The 16,804-nt window shown below is 39.2% G+C and overlaps 1 protein-coding gene across 1 annotated transcript; it reads left to right on the top strand.

Annotated features, from left to right (window-relative positions):
- The first annotated feature begins 14,313 nt into the window (after window positions 1-14,313).
- Window positions 14,314-15,243, top strand: LOC114689329 (vomeronasal type-1 receptor 4-like). The gene has a single exon (XM_028863669.1). It carries the CDS (start codon window positions 14,314-14,316, stop codon window positions 15,241-15,243), a length of 930 nt encoding a protein of 309 aa, XP_028719502.1.
- The last annotated feature ends 1,561 nt before the right edge of the window (window positions 15,244-16,804 follow it).

Genomic DNA, 16,804 nt, shown 5'->3' with positions numbered 1-16,804 from the left:
TCTTCTGCCATGTACTCTAAAATGGGGCAGGTTAGGTGCTTGAAAGTTAAGAAATAGATTGAGGAACACCAAGAACCATGTGAACAGACTGTAACATTTACGAGTTTTCATCCCTAGATTGTAAGACCTTATTGGTGAAGCTATCACATACCTGAGTGAAAGAACATGCAGAATGAATGGTGGAAGCTCCATCTCTACTTGGCAGTTTTCACAGTGTTAGACGTAATTATAAATAGTGTGGAGCTATGAACCTTGAGAACAACACCAACAACAAATGTGGTGCAATATTTTCATGATCACTATGGGTGTGATAAACTGCTTCATGAACTATTTGAAGTCTGAGTTCACAAGATGGAACCCCTGCCTGGCATCATTAACAGGGAGAAGAATACGTGGCTATACAGTTTAGAGACTCTGGGGTAGAAACTATTATTAATATTCTGCTAAGTTGACATAGTAATAAACACCTTCAATCTCATACTTTTATGCTAGAGGATTAATCTATACATCAACCTTACCAGAAAACCATTTTCTTTTGCATTCATAGTGATTAACAGACAAGCTCACAATCATTTAAGGTACCGGGAATAACAGACCCTGGATTTCCCAGGCATAAAATGTGATGCCCATAGCACATTCTTCCTCCCAAGACTCAGGAATCTTCATGTAAGAAGTGGCAGAAAGAGTTTAAGAAAAAGATGTAGCATGAATCTTAAAGAGTGTTATTAATAAAATCATACCTGAAGCCAGTTATTGGGGTAAATGCTCATAGATCAGAGAGACAGAACAAGCCACAGCTAACCTTACCTGGCCAACTTCTCAGCTGATCCTGTTTCCTCAGACTGGAAGCCTCTGTGTCCTCCTCCCAATGAATCTCAGCTGAACTGTGTACTCCAAAGCCTGAAAGGTTAACCAGCCAAATGCTGCTAGTTTCTGGTCTTCACACCTTGTATATCTTTCTACTTTCTGCTCCACTCCCTGGGATTAATGGCTCACTTTCTCGGATTAAAGGATTGTGTCACCATGCCTGGCTGTTTCCAATGTGGCCTTGAACTCACAGAGATCCAGAGGGATTTCTACCTCTGAAATGCTAGAATTAATGGTTTGAGTGCACCATTTTCTAGCCTTTGTATCTAGTGGCTGTTCTGTCTTTGACCCCATATAAGTTTATTAGTGTGCATAATATTTTGGGGAACACAATACCACCACATTAAAAGAGGTGGGAGATGATTCCAAGGAAATGAGTTTTGTCCAGACAGAACATAGAACATGTACATGGGAATTTGCTTGTTATTACAGTTCACACAAAACCTGCACAAGGTCAAGAAGGCAAAATCCATGAATAATGCATGTTGTCAGGATGTTCCACTCCTACCTGAAGAGCTGTTGGACACTCCTGGCTTCTGGGAGAGGAAGTGTCAGAATTCTTTAAGAATTCGGCCATTTAGAAAGAGGCTAACCTTGCTTTCACAGATTCCCTTGCACTAGGCACATATTAGGATCAGTTATCAGTCTCTTTTATTCCTTCCCTTTCCTTCTCTTTCCTTTCCTTTCCTTTCCTCCCTTCCCTGCCCTTCCCTTCCCTTCCCTCCCTTCCCGACCTCTCTCCTCATCCCTTCCCTTCTCTTCCCCTTTCTCTCTCTCTTTTTGTTTCTTTCTTTCCTTCCTTCCTTCCTTCCTTCCTTCCTTCCTTCCTTCCTTCCTTCCTTCCTTCTTTCTTTCTTTCTCTCTCAACTAAGTGTATGAAATTTGAGGTAATTGTGGTATGAGAAAAGAGAGGAATTTGAAAGGAGATAATGGCAGCTACACTTGACATAAACGTATATGTATGGATCAAATACTCAAACATTTAAGTAGAAATTATGTAGATCATAAAAACTAAGTTGATCTGTCTTGGAAGAAATTACTAAATCCTGAAATCCAATAGGACATAGATACTTTTCTACCTTTCTCGCAAATCTGACCTCAAACTTTCTAGTACTTTCCATAGGACTCTGGTCAACCTTCTGGGATCCTGAAAACTCAATGGCTCTTCAAAACACCTCATCCATTTGGAGATATTCATGAGAAACTCTTATGTATCCTTGTTAATTAGCAACTGAAAAAAGTTTGAGAAATGATTTTGTCTCCCAAGGCCAACACTGTTATCGCCACTGCAGGTGAAATGAAAATTACAGTTCTGGAGGGATATCAGGTCACAGAGACAAAATCTCTACCTCAGATGACTCACACGGTGCTCCTTATTAATGAGCCTGTATCTGCCCTTTGAGCACATGATCATTTAGAGGTAAGCAGGCAGGTGAGTTCTTTGTCTTTCAGTTTGGGCAGCAGAGGCACCAAAGAAGAGAGGGCCTTCCTACTAGCTGATGTCTGGTACAGGGAATCTTGTCTAGAAAAAGATCTGTGGGACAGAAAGAGAACTCACAAGAACGGTTGCATAGCTAAGAGGTAAGTGAGAAAATCAGAAGTGTATAGAACGACGTGCCAGTCGCTGTTGGTTCTTACTGAAATATAAGTCTCTGACATCGGGTGACTGTGGGTAACACCAGGATAATGCTGTCAGCCTATGAAGGTGTTGAAGAATTGTTTTAAAAAGTCAATGTGACAATTCATCTTACCTTACCTCATATGTAGACTTTTTTGCAGTATTGTTTTTATAGCTGAAATATGACTATAGTTTGCAGTATGATTACTTTTGTTGCTATGGTTTCATAACCATAGTGAACATTTTCATGGATATATAGGACACACACACTACTGGAAGTTATAAATGTAAATCATTATCTTGAGTATAAGATATTCTTATGTAACATTACATGTGAGTTAGACAGGCAGCACCTCAGCTGTCTTGAATGACCAGAGGTAAAATGACTTGCTTGACACTTCCTTATTTTTCTTGGGATTGAGTTATCTATTCTGATTCAAAAATGATCTAAAGATAGGTACAAACTGATCACATGCCTTCCCTTACTGATCATCATTGTTGCTAATAAAGCACAGGGCTTTATGGATGGCAGGACAGGGATTTGCTCATCAGCTGTATTTGTATTCACACCTGGATCTTTCTTTTAGTTTGGACAATGTTAAAGTTTTTCACATTCTTCAGTTTCACTTTTACATATCTCATGTGCATTGCCTTTATTTGAGTGTATTATGAAATTTATAAAATTAGTGATTATGCAGAATTTGAAATGCAATGTTATATTAACTTAAGTTTCTTCTCGATGTATTTCAGAACACACTAGTGTTTTATGATGCATATTTTACAAAGGAATGACATTAGTAATTCATCTATAGTTATCACTTTAGTCTTTACTCCTGCAATGCAAAGACAGCATATGTTGGGTTGGGGATTTAGCTCAGTGGTAGAATGCTTGCCTAGCAAGTGCAAACGCAAGGCCCTGGGTTTGGTCCTCAGCTCCAGAAAAAAAAGAAAAACAAGAAAAATAAAAGAAAAAAAAGGGAAAAAAGAAAAAAAAAGAAAGCATATGTCTGGTGGCATCACAAACATCAGGTCCCCCTGTGCTGTGAAATCTATTTGGGAAATGACAGTTTTTCTGTCACTGCAGACTGTTCTTAGAGGAACCTGATTTGAGTCAAATCTCAAAAGTCTTATTTGCCTTCACATTTTACTATGAAAAAATATCTTTGTTTAAAGATGTAAATTTACTTTTAGAAAGATTTCTTTGTTTATTTTTGTTTTGTGTGTCTTAGTATTTTTCCTGCATGCATATATGTGCACCATGAGATGTCAGTGCCTTCAGAGGAGAGAATCCGTTGTCAGATCCTCTTTGTTTTTTCTTTTTCTTTTTCTTTTTTTGGTGTGCGAGCAGGGCTGTTTAATAACGATCCATCACATCATCATAGCTACTGTGTGGCACTTGTTCTACAGTTTTCCATTAGATGCTTCAGTTATTATTTTCCCAATGCCACAGATTGAGCATTCTCTTTGAAAGCTGACTTTCCTATCCCCATTATATGTGCTATGCCAATAGCTGTTGAAATTCTTCAGTGAAGATCATCCCTTAGCATTGTGAATGTCTTTAACTTGTGGACAAAGACAGACCCATAGAAAAGGAAGTTCTCCTTACAACCCTGAACTCATTCTTACATGAGTCTTGATTATGTTCAAAGAAATATGATGCCCTATTCCCCAAGAGTCATCCGTTCAGATCCTCTTTGAACTAGAGTGACAAACAGTTATGAGCCACCATGTATGTGCTGGGAACTAACCCATCTGTTCTCACACAGCTGCAAGTGTTCCTAACCACAGTTTATTCTCTCTGGTCTCCTAAAATTAAAACTTTTACAACCAAAATAAATGTCATATGATAAATGTCAACAAAGTGAAATGGATAGCAAGTGGGAACACAAAGTGCATTTAAGGTTGGAGTGTGTTGCTCACCTCTTGTCCAGAAGACCACATGAAAATAGGAAGAAGCAAAGTGCTAGAGAGGCCCACAATAAACTGCTGGCGATGGTTGAGAGACAGCCCAAACTGACCTACTCTGGTGATAGGATGGCCAAACACCCTAATTGTCATGCTAGAAACCTCATCCAATGACTGAGGGAACCAGATGCAGAGATCCAGGGCCAGGCCCCGGGTGACACTCCGGGAGTCCAATTGGCGAGAAAGAGGAGGATTTATATGAGCGAGAATTGTTGAGACTAAGGTTGGATAAAGCACAGGGACAAATAGCCAAATGAATGGAAACACATGAATTATAAATGAATGGATGAGGGGCCCCCAATTGGATCAGGCCCTCTGAAGAGATGAGACAGTTGATTGGCTTGATCTGTTTGTGAGGCATCTAGGCAGTGGGATGGGGTCCTGTGCTCATTGCATGAGTTGGCTGTTTGAAACCTGGGGCTTATGCAGGGACCCGTGGCTTAGCCTGGGAGGAGGGGACTGGACCTGCCTGGACTGAGTCTATAAGGTTGATTGCAATCCTCGGGGGTGTCTTTGCCCTGGAGGAGATGGGAATGGGGGGTGGGCTGGGGGGAAGGTGAGGGGGGCTGGAGGGGGGAGAACAAGGGAATCCGTGGTTGATATGTAGAATTAAATTATATTGTAAAATAAAATAAAAAAATAATAAAATAAAAAAATTAATAGAAGCCAGACTTTTGCATCTCCACTGAATATATGACTGCTATATGTGGAAGGTGCTTAAGCCACATATCTGTACTTTGGCCCCACATATTTCATCAGTTAACTCAAGATTCTTTCCTACCTATAGCAGAATGTTCCTGACAATTCTTTTGCAAAAAAAAAAAAAAAAAAAAAAAAAAGAAAAAAAAAAAGATTGGAGTGTGTTGCAAATACATCTAATTTCTTTATACTCATGGACTTAGGAGGCTGTGTTTGCATCCTGTTAGCTATGTTAAAGATCTTCTAGTATGCACTTTGACACACCCAGCTTTTGGATTATAAGAGTCACTTATCCTGTCTGTTTCTAAGGACAGGTATTGACAGTGGAATTAATGCTACTGTTCACAACAGAGAGTTATAAATGTCAAAATATGATGTCCAACCAAATTTACATCTACCATATCTTATAACTTTAATGATTCAAGAGGAGAGAACACAGAAAAAAACAGTAGAATACAATAATGAATTTTAACTTGGAATCCACAGAAAGCAAAAGATCTAAGTGTGAGCATGGAGGAGATAGGTTCTTTATCAGTACAGGGTATTAGGGAAATTAGGAAATACTCTATCTGCACTGCCTACAATGGGTGTCTTCACAACAAGGGAAGAAGCATTTTATCAAAACCTGTCTCATATAATCACTGAAAAAGGATCCGATGGGATCAGTGTGATTTCTTCAGAAGCAGAGAAATTGAGGAGTGCAGTTTACCACTTCCCCTCAAGCAAAGATGCACATGAGTCAATATAAGATAAATAAGTCTCCAATTGCCTGGATCTAATGTGTTTCTAGGACATGTTGTTATTTCTTGCTGATATTTCAGTGAATATAAGGCAATAAAACATCATAGAAAATGGTCAGGCATGGTTGAGTGAGCTGGAGACATGAAACAGAGCTTTTCTTGTCCAATTTGCTGAGGGGAAAAAGACTGTGTTTACTGTTGTGTTAAGAAAGGAATCAAAGCAGTGAGATCTCAGTACTGGTTTTGGTCTTTAAGTCTGTGTTGATCCCCAGCTTGAGACATGATCAGGAAAGAAAGGCTACAGGGATGAAATGATTCAGAGTCTAATGCATACAATAAAAGATAAATCTTTAGAAATTATATTTTCCAATATACAATTAACTCTTATTAAAATAGAACAAGGTGAGTATTTTAAAGTGAGAATAGTGTTTCAGTGGATGTGACCAGTATGAACACAGGGTACCTTCTTGTGCAGAATGCTATGGCTGTAAAGACAAACACCCATTTTCTGAATGGGGCACAGTGATTGCTCAGGTATGAGCAAAGGAGTGGTCTCACAATATGGTGGATGTTTGTCACTGTTTTTATAATTTAACCTTGACTCTTGCCACACTACACTGAATGGAGATGGATACTCAATACTCAAATCTCAAGAACATGGAACAGATATGTCTTAGCCATTGTCATTTAAGGAGTCTCAAAGGCCACATTGACTCTAAGGATGAAACATCTTGCTAAATTGTATTTTTTTCTATCTGTACAGATGTGGCAGGAGGGTCCACTGGCAACATCTTCCTGGGAAAGTTCATGTCCTCTCAGTAATTACAACACGAGGCAGGCAGAGTTTTAAAAATCCTCCAGTGATGTTGACTTTTACGTGAGCCCAGTTGGACAACAGGTGTCCTAGTGATGACATATTTCCAACATCAATGGTTACATCAGTGAAATCAAATAATGGACACTTTTGTGATGTTGTTCTGACAATACTTCAGTGAACTCACTCCCAGTCAGCATCACAGATCACAAGTATGGGATGATGTTTGTTGGAAACATGGTCTCAAACTGCTTCCATGAGGGTTGTGTACAGACAAGGGTTGTAATTAACCAACAACCTAAAGCCAAACTCAGTTCCTTCCTTCTCTCCCTTGGACTCTCTCTTTCTTCATTTTTTCTTCTTCCTCCTTCCTGACCTCCTTTCTTCTTTTTGTACATTTTTTTTTTAAATTTTCTTTCTTCCTTCTTTCACTCTTCTCCTTCCCTTTGACTATTCCTCCCCATCCTTCCTTTCTCTCTGTTTTCACTGACTCTTTCTTTCTTTCTTTCTTTCTTTCTTTCTTTCTTTCTTTCTTTCTTTCTTTCTTTCTTTCTTTCTTTCTTTCTTTCTTTCTTTCCTTCCTTCCTTCCTTCCTTCCTTCCTTCCTTCCTTCCTTTCTTTCTTTCTTTCTCTCTCTCTCTCTCTCTCTCTCCCTCCCTCCCTCCCTCCCTCCCTCCCTCCCTCTCTCTCTCTCTCTCTCTCTCTCTTTCTTTCTTTCTTTCTTTCTTATTTTCTTTCTTCCTCTCTCCCTCTCTTCCTTTCTTCTTTCATTTTTTCAAAATGTTATAAAATATACTTACTTTCTATAACATGAATTAATTTGTAATTATAAAATGTGCTTCTCTGCATATATAAACACTGAATAGAATGTTGGAAATAAAAAAAAGGTTGTGATTACTGGTGTGTAGGATTCTATTTGCTCCACTTAAGCAGGTACAACTCATTTTCCAACATTTGTGATGACATTCACATACATGGTAAGGGCAGGGATTCCTCAGTCATCCACCAGCATGCCCAGTTTTTCAATTTTTTAACCCTTTCTACCTTCAGTTTGTTTTGATTTTCATTTGTTTGGTTTTTTAGTATTTTCTCTGTTTTATTAGATTACTCAGTATCAAGTTTCCTTAAGGCATTTTAATTCTTAATGTTTTGATTGGTCCAACTTCTCTGCTTACCCATTTCATTGTCCTATGTCCATTATTACTTCTTACCTTTTCAAAACACATGTATTGTTTTTTCTTCCTAATCCTCCTGCTAGGTGTTCTAATAGAACCTTTCTTGGTTCCTGGACTCTAAAGATACTTACTCCCACATACACACAACAACAACAACAACAACAACAACAACAACAACAACAACTGGAAGCTATGAAATCATTTGGAAAAGTAGTATGTGTCTTTCTGACTTGGTTTATATCCCTTAATGGAGTAGTTTCTATTTTCTGCTGCAGCAATACCCTGTGGTATAGTACAATGCCAGTGCATGAAGACAGGGTTACTGCAAGTATTTGATAGGTCCTAGGGTCTCAGCTCATCTCCCCACTCTGCTTAAACTTCGGCAGATCCTAGGCTTCATTGCCAATTCTACCCCAGTTCTTGATTATCCAGCTGACTGTCCTTCCATGGCTGCAGATTGAGGAGCAACAGTGATCTCCCTGGGGCTGCATGGTTCAGCCTGGTGCTAATTCAAACTGCTGCTGTCTGCTTCTGTAAGATGATCTTACCTAATTTAGAATGATTCTTTTTACTAGTTAATTTTGTTATTTTTATTAAGAATTTTTTATTCATTTTACATATCAATCATAGATGCCCCTTTTCCCTCTTCCCTCCCCTACAGGGTTCCCCAGCAACCCATACCCCATTCCCTCCATCATGAAGGTAAGGCCTCCCATGGGGAGTAAGCAGAGCCTTGTATATTGAGCAGCAGCAATTCCAAACCCCTCCCCCTGTATCAAGGTTGTGGAAGGTGTACCACCATAGGCAATGAGCTCCAAAAAGCCAGCCTATGCACCGTGGATGTATCTGATCCTACTGCCAGGGGGACCCCTTAAGCAGATCAAGCTATATAACTGTGTGGTTTATGCAGAGTGCCTAGGGAAATCCTGTGGAAGCTCCATAGGTGTTGAATTTATGTATCTGTATAGTATCTATGAGTCATAAACAACAAAAAATATTTCTGTCTCCCCCCTTCTCTCTCCCTCTATCTCCACCTCTCTCTCTCTCTCTCTCTCTCTGTGTGTGTGTGTGTGTGTGTGTGTGTATTTGTGTATCTTCCTTCTTTCCTTTCTTTTTTCTTAAGACAGTATCTCTCTACAGAGAGCTGGCTCATATGGAAATCTCTACATCAGTCAAATGTATGTACAACTTTCAGATTCCTTAGGTTTCTCCTGAACGCTGGGATTAAAGTTGTGCAACCCAATCTCATGATCATATCAGTTTTTATAATTAATATTTTATTAACTTAACATAATTCTCTTTGTATGACTGAATTACTCACTTGATGTAATACTCTCTTTGCATTCATTCCAATACAAACAATATTATGTTGTCACAATAAGAGATAGGAGGCAAAATATATTATATACATTATATCACAACACAATATGATTATATGTATTTGTATATGTATATGTACATATAAGTAAACACACACACTTATATATTGTATTTTATTTTACTTTGTTTGGGCTTAGTTTCATGCTTATAATAGCTCTTTAAAAGGACTTGGAAATGTGTCTTCTTTAGCCAGGGAAAAGATTCTTTGTATATAAACCCTAGAAAAAACCCAGGAATATTGAGGTCATGGATTTTAGAGGAAAATCTTCTAAGACCACTTTGCTAAATCAGCAACATTCCCAAAAACATCATAAACATTTAATCTTATAACCACAGATGAGTACAGGTCTTACCTCTTATCAGAGAAATGTGGTTTGCAATAGATGGAGACATTAGAGAGAGCTTCAACAGACCAAAATGCTGAGAACAAGGGACCATGTGGTGCTCTGCATCAAATGATACCTCTAAACACAACTACACCTATAGCTCAGGAATCATAGTTGGAAAGAGGTTAGAAAGATTGCAAGAACCAAAGGAACAGGAAATTTGTGCTAATAATACAGTCCCTAAAATTGACACAGGAGCTACACCCACGAAATGTCATCAGTGTGGCTATCTAAACAAGACCTGAACCAGGATGATACTGATAGACACGCTAACATGGAAGATTGAATCTCTTGAGTCCTCAACCATACACAGAGAACTAGAGACAACCAAAAAATGCTAACATTGGGAGAAATAGACTTCCCTCTGTGAACTGCTCAAGTGGTTAATCAAAGCAATATGAGGTGATTAGCACTGAAATATTATACATACAAGTAACACTCTAATGGACAAATTAGGCTGTATTTGTATATTAAAACCTGTGTATGTTTGTGTGTGTGATGCTTGTACAACAACAACTAAAGAAAGACAAGACATGAATTTGACAAATATTTAGGATACACATGGGTAATGTTTTATGGAGGAAAGGAAAGAGGAAAATAATCTAATTATAGTCATACTTCAAAAATAATAATTTTTAAAAACTTAAGTTTGTTTCATGAAAATGTCCCTAGTCCTTAATTTTTATGCTATTATTATATAATTAATTTGTTTTACATTATACTAAACATTCTAATAATCTCCTACTTCATTAGATATTCTTTTCCAATGTTACTCTGTTCCTCTGATCAGTACTCTAAAGTGGAGTTATTTGTGTAGTGGAAATTTAAAAAACTGAGGATAATAAAGAATGATTTCAATATCTTGTAACATTTAGGGGTTCTATGAGCCATAGGTGACAAGTCCTATTGTGGAAACTACCATATTGTTGGGTCACTGTAGATAGAGAAATCAAGTTGGAACCTTAAACCCTACAAGATATTTTGCACACTTCTAGTAGTAATTATCAATATTACCCAGGTATGAACCCTCAGTTTTGTAACAACTACAAGCCTGTTGTAATATCGTGATGAATGTTATGAAAGCAACTGACTACTACAGGATTGAATGGAAGGCCAACTTCACAAGTTGCAACCCATACCAAGCATCATTACTAGGGACAAGGCCGTATGGACTGGAAGTTACATAGACCCTAGGGAAGTACCTAATACTATTATTCTACTAAAAGAACATAGCAATAAACTGTCCCTAAACTCTTATTTTTATAGTGTCTGGTTGGTCTGTCCTTCATCTTCAGTCACAGAAGCTTCTTTTTGCAGTCTATGGTGAGTAACACAGAGGCCCACAATCATCCGAGGTGCCAAGAATAAGGTACTATGAAAGTCCTAATTCAGAATGGGACATCTATGTCACATGTCTTCCTCCAAAGACTAATGGAACATCAGAAAAAAATGTAAGAACCACAGGTTGTAAATGAATCTAAGGAAACAGGTTTTGTGCAGAAAGAACAGGATACTTGCACATGTGAGTTTACTTGTTATGACAGTATACCCAAAACCTATAAAAGATCAAGCTAGACAAAATATCATAGTGGAACTGGTCAGGAAGTCGATCTTGGTCCTGAAGAGCTTTTGTTCACAGATGGCTTCTGGGAGAGAAAGTGTAAGTTTCCCCTCAGCCTTTGATCTTTCTGAGACTTGCTAACTATTTTTTTAATAGATGCCTCTGCTATAGGTACATAACAGAATCACTAAGTAGACTGTCTTTTTCCTAATTTTTTAATTTTTAATAATATCATTTATTTATTTTATATCGCTGGAGTTTCCCCTCCCTCCAAACTTCCTATACCCTCCACCCTCTGGGTTCCCCAACTGAAGACTCCACTCTTCATCCATTTCTGTTTATGAAAGGGCATGTCTGCCATGATTATCAAGTAGCCATGGCATATCTAGTTCCATGAGACCAAGCACATCCCTATGTACTCAGGTTGGATAAGGTGACCTAGGAGGAGGATTATGATACAAATAGCTAGTAACATAGTTGGAGGCAGTTCCTTTGCTTGAGTCATGGAGGGATAAGAAAGGAATGTTTTTTTTTTTTATTTTGGTCTCTCTTTGCAGACTTTATTTTGTTATTTTTAAATTATTTATTTTTGTGACTATTTATACTCATTTTTCTTTCTTTATCATGTAAGTATATTTTCAAGTATTCTTTACCTTTCAGAGGTTTTGTTAGATGGAACATGTTTTTTTGCATGCCTGTAGCAATTTTTTTTTACCATATGAGGCAGGCCTTAAATGGCCATGCCCCCATTCTCCTACAACCAATCAGACAGCAAAGGGCAGTCCTAAGCAGCCAGTTCTCCAAGGCAAGTAGGATGGTTGTTATATTGATCTCTCTCCCTTAAAAAATTATTTATTTATTATATATACAATATTCTGTGTGCATGTGTGCCTGCAGGTAAGAAGAGGGCACCAGATCTCATCATAGATGACTGTAGGCCACAAGTGGTTGCTGGGAATTGAACTCAGGGCCTCTGGCAGAGGAGATGGTGCACTTAATCTCAGAGCCATCTCTCCAGCCCCTGTATTTATCTCTTTAATCCAGGTTTAACTAAACAGGCAGAACGCACAGTAGGATAGCCATCTACCTCAAGGTGCATTACCGTTGGCTAGGAGGTCCAACAAAACTTCCAGTCTCTTAGAATGTAAGTGATATTTTCATAATGATGCATCCCTACAGTAGAATGTACTCGTAACTGCACACATTGTCTTCAGTCCCTGCTGTTTGGAATGCAAGCTTTCTGACTATCCCACCTGGAATCTCAACTTCTGACAGGAAAGAAGAGTCACTGTACACTTTTATCCTGCCCCTCTGTGATACTCACTCCTCACTTAAACATTTTTCTAACTTATGGATGGAATCAAGTATTTTTAGAGGTGATGTCATCTCCCTCTCCATAACTGTCATTGTTCCTTCCCGTGACAAGATCCTGTCATTCTCTTGGGGGATGATCTCAGAGAACATTCAGCCTTCATCCTTGGGAGTTGCCATCAACTTTGTAGCTATATGAGGGTTATAGGTCCCATTGGCCACTGAGTCCCCATCCAGCAGCCAGCTTCACAGATGCATCCTATCTGCACAGGTGAGTTGCTTTCCTTCAGACACCCAGTATGCAGAGGACAGGACAGTCTCTGGAAGTTGGACGAGAGCACTGCACCTCTGAACTGATCCTCCTCTTTCAGGAAACAGCTGCTGCACAGGATGAATGCTCATAGTGGGAAGATTCCCCCAAGACCTGAACACATCATGGTTTGATTGAGGCGGCAGGTGAGAGACAATAACCTGGATTCCTACTTTGTGTGTTATTTTCTAACAGATGACAGTGGATTTGTTCCCAGTAATGTGGGGTCCTGGTGACTAAAACCATTTACGACTACTTCTCAGAATTCACCTGTGCTTTGTTTTCTTTTGTGAATCCCAGACCCTGCTCACTGGGCTGGTAAAATAGCTCCCAAATTTAGTTAGTCACAGAAAAATTTGAGAGGTGTTTGATGGCCTCTGCATATTTATTCCTCAAATTCTGCTGCCCATGGGTGCTTTATATGAATGCAGAATATTTCCCCTTTTGTAAATTGCTGTGTATTGTGGCATAATGAGAAGTTATCATTCTTTTAGCTGTCTTTTCTCAACTGTGAAATGAGGAGCAAGTGACAAACCAGTTTCAATAATCAAATTTCACGTCTGTTGGCCTCCAAGGCACTGAATAAATTCAACCCCATGTCATACATGAATAAGTGCATTCATTGGATCCTGTTTTAAACACGTTCACAAGTCATCTGATATTTCCTGTTTTTTAGAATTGATTAAGTATTATAGAGTCATATTTTAAATTAATTACAATAAATGAAAAGATTAGAAAATAATTTTGAAAACACTTAGAGGCAAAGATAAGCAAATATATGTACACAAAGAATTATCATTTCCATTACATGTGAATGTGCAGACAAAGGAGAATTCTAATGTTTTCTTTGCTGGTGTCTGATGTCACTAATCTTTTTTCTTCTTTTTTATTACTCTGTATATTTTGCATTCTCCACTTTGATTGCTCTTTTTTTTTTGGTTTTTTTTTTTTTTTTTTTTGAGACAGGGTTTCTCTGTGTAGCTTTGCGCCTTTCCTGGAACTCTCTCTGTAGCCCAGGCTGGCCTCGAACTCACAGAGATCCGCCTGGCTCTGCCTCCCAAGTGCTGGGATTAAAGGCGTGCGCCACCACCGCCCGGCCTTTGATTGCTCTTTTATTATTCTCTTTTACGTTTTCTCATTTTTCAACTTTGGAGAAGTTTCTATAATATATCTTGGTCATTTTCATACCTCCCCCACTTCTCCCAAATTTACCATCATCCTCTACCTACCTACCTTTGTGTCTTTTAGAGTTTTTAACCCATAAAGCACAGTTTGTGCTGCACTATGTTCTTGGGTGTGAGACTATACACTGGAGCAGGGCTGATTTATCGGGGCCACCTTTTAAAGGAAACTGACTAACCTTTTCCTAGTAGCTATCAGTTGTTAATAGTGTCTAACATTGTTTGACAAGCTAAGAAGAAGGTATTACAACTTATATAACAAGTGCTCTTTGGACCTGTTGTGTAGGTACCCAGGACCATGACAGAATGACCTCCAGAGACCTGGCTGTGGGGATCTTCTTCCTGTCTCAGACTGCACTGGGAATGCTGGGGAACTCAGCCTTGCTTTGCTGTTTTATCATTGCTGACTTCTCTGGAATCAGGGCAAAGCCCACAGACCTGATTGTCAAACACCTGACCTGGGCCAACTTCATTGTTCTCTTCAAAGGAATCCCACAGACCACTGCTGCTTTTAGTCAGACTTACTATGTAGATTATGTTTCATGTAAAGTTACCTTATATTTTCATAGAGTTGCCAGAGGAGTATCCCTTGGCTCTACATCCCTTCTGAGTGTCTTTCAGGCCATCACCATCAATCCCAGTAATTCCAAGTGGGAACAGCTGAAGATCAGAGTCCCCTGGATCATTGGCCCTTCCCTAGGCTTGTGCTGGGCCCTCCAGATGATGGTATATGCCTTCATTCCGGTGTATATAACTGACATAAGGGGTAGGAGAAATGTTACTGCTATGAAATTTTATGCTGTTGAGAGTCCTGCGAGACCAATCAAAACACTTACTGTAATCCTATTGACATCCAATGATGTCATGTTTTGGGGACTGATGATGTGGGCCAGTGGCTACATGGTGTTTATCTTGCTCAAACACAAGCAGAGGGTCCAACACATCCACAGATTTCAGTCTCTTAGGTCATCCCCTGAGACCAGAGCCACTCGAACTATCCTTACTCTAGTGAGCAGCTTTGTGCTCTTCTATGTAATGTCTATTGTCTTTACATTTTATCTCTCTATCTTTGATAGATCTAGTAGGTTGCTGTCTGATGCAGGTGTAGCCATGGCTGCATGCTTCCCAGCATTTTGCCCTTTTCTGCTCATTAGACACCACACCTCCACTTTCAGGCTCTGCTGTCCCAGTTCTTACCAGACAACACCCTGTCCTTGTGTTGTCAGGGAATTCTAAAAGCTGCGCTGTCTGCATCCCCCTTTCCATTTCTCCGGGGCTAAGAAGACTGCTTATTCAGAGGGCTTGGGTTTAATTTCCAGCATCCTGATGGGAACTCAGTACTGTCAGAACCACAGTTCCAGGGGACCTATTCAGCTAGATGTGCTGGCCTGCAAGAGTCAGTTAACTTTTCTGCCTCTGTCTCTTCAGTGCTGACATGATAGGCACTATTATCCTGGCAGTTTATAGTTTTGTTTCATGAGTTATCACATGCTTATATTCTTTGATTTTATCCACCCATGACTCTTATTTATAAACCCCACCAGACTCTTTCTTCACCCCAACCAATCTGTGTCCTACTCTCATGCTTTTATTTTTAATGCCTTATAGGATTTAATTATAGCTTCTTGCATGAGCATGGGTGGGTGATTATTTATGTGTATAAATGCAGTTTACTGATCCCTAAATCATTGAGGGATTTGACTCCCTTCCTCCAACAAGCAGAAAGTGTCTTCAGCTTCCCTGATATGGCTATGATCTTGTGATTCACACCTCCGTTCATGATATGATGCTGGTAATTATGGTCTTTTGCATGTCATCACAGCTGCTCTATATGCATGAGGGTGTGGCATTTCCAAGAGAAAGCACTTCACTGCAGGGTAGCCTGCTTTATGGTAAATTTAAAAACTATTTGATTATTTCATAAATTTATATAGGATGACTTTAGTATTTCACCTCTACATTCTACTCTTTCATCCCACTCTGTTTCTGAGTGAAGCTGTTCTTCTCAATACATCTCCTTCCTACTTCTGTGTCCTACTTTGTGTGTGGCTCACAGTGTTTATTTAGAGTTTGACAGAACATTGTTTGGAGGTTATTTACTTGGAGCAGGGGCAAATTATTAGTGGCTATATCACTGAAGAAACCACAACTCCCTGAACCCCCTAGAATTGTTAAGGTGAATCATCCCTCAGAGAAGACTAGATCCTTGTAGGAAACCCTCTCTTCCATGATGAAATGTTGAGATTCCTAGGCACAGAAAGACAGATGCTAAATTTTCTCTTATATGTGGACTCTTGCTTTGAGTCTTCATATTTGCCTGTTTAATTTGCTGCATTTGTTGAATCCAGGGAGCTAGAAACATATTGTGAAGGTGGGAAATGCCTTTATGGGTCAGGTGTAAAACAATATAGGTGATTCAAAAATTGTAAGGGGGAAATTTGGAGTGTAATAGTTTATGCAATAGTGGAAGTTGCATTTTGTACAAATATAAATATTAGGATGTTGTTTGGTCCCATGTCAAATTAGCAAAAAAATGCTGTAAGTTCCTTAAGGGCTTAAGACCCCCTATCTTCATGATAGGGAATCCTACGGAGTCAACCACACCAGTGGGAACTCATGAAATTTAGACCAACAGTTGTGGAGCCTCCCCGGGACTCGATTAGGCCCGCTGCATAATGCAGGCAGTTGTTTAGTTTGATCTGCTTAATGGGCCCCCTGGCAGTAGCATCAGGATCCATCCATGGGTCTTGAACTGGCTTTTTGGAGTCCACTACTTTTGATGGAACACCCAACACAG

The sequence above is a fragment of the Peromyscus leucopus genome, chromosome 1, assembly GCF_004664715.2.
Source record: "Peromyscus leucopus breed LL Stock chromosome 1, UCI_PerLeu_2.1, whole genome shotgun sequence".
NCBI lineage: Eukaryota > Metazoa > Chordata > Mammalia > Rodentia > Cricetidae > Peromyscus > Peromyscus leucopus.
This window is presented reverse-complemented; position numbering and strand designations above follow the sequence as displayed.

Coding starts and splice junctions, on each gene's coding strand:
- LOC114689329 (XM_028863669.1), top strand. CDS start 14,314: ATGACCTCCAGAGACCTGGCTGTGGGGATCTTCTTCCTGTCTCAGACT.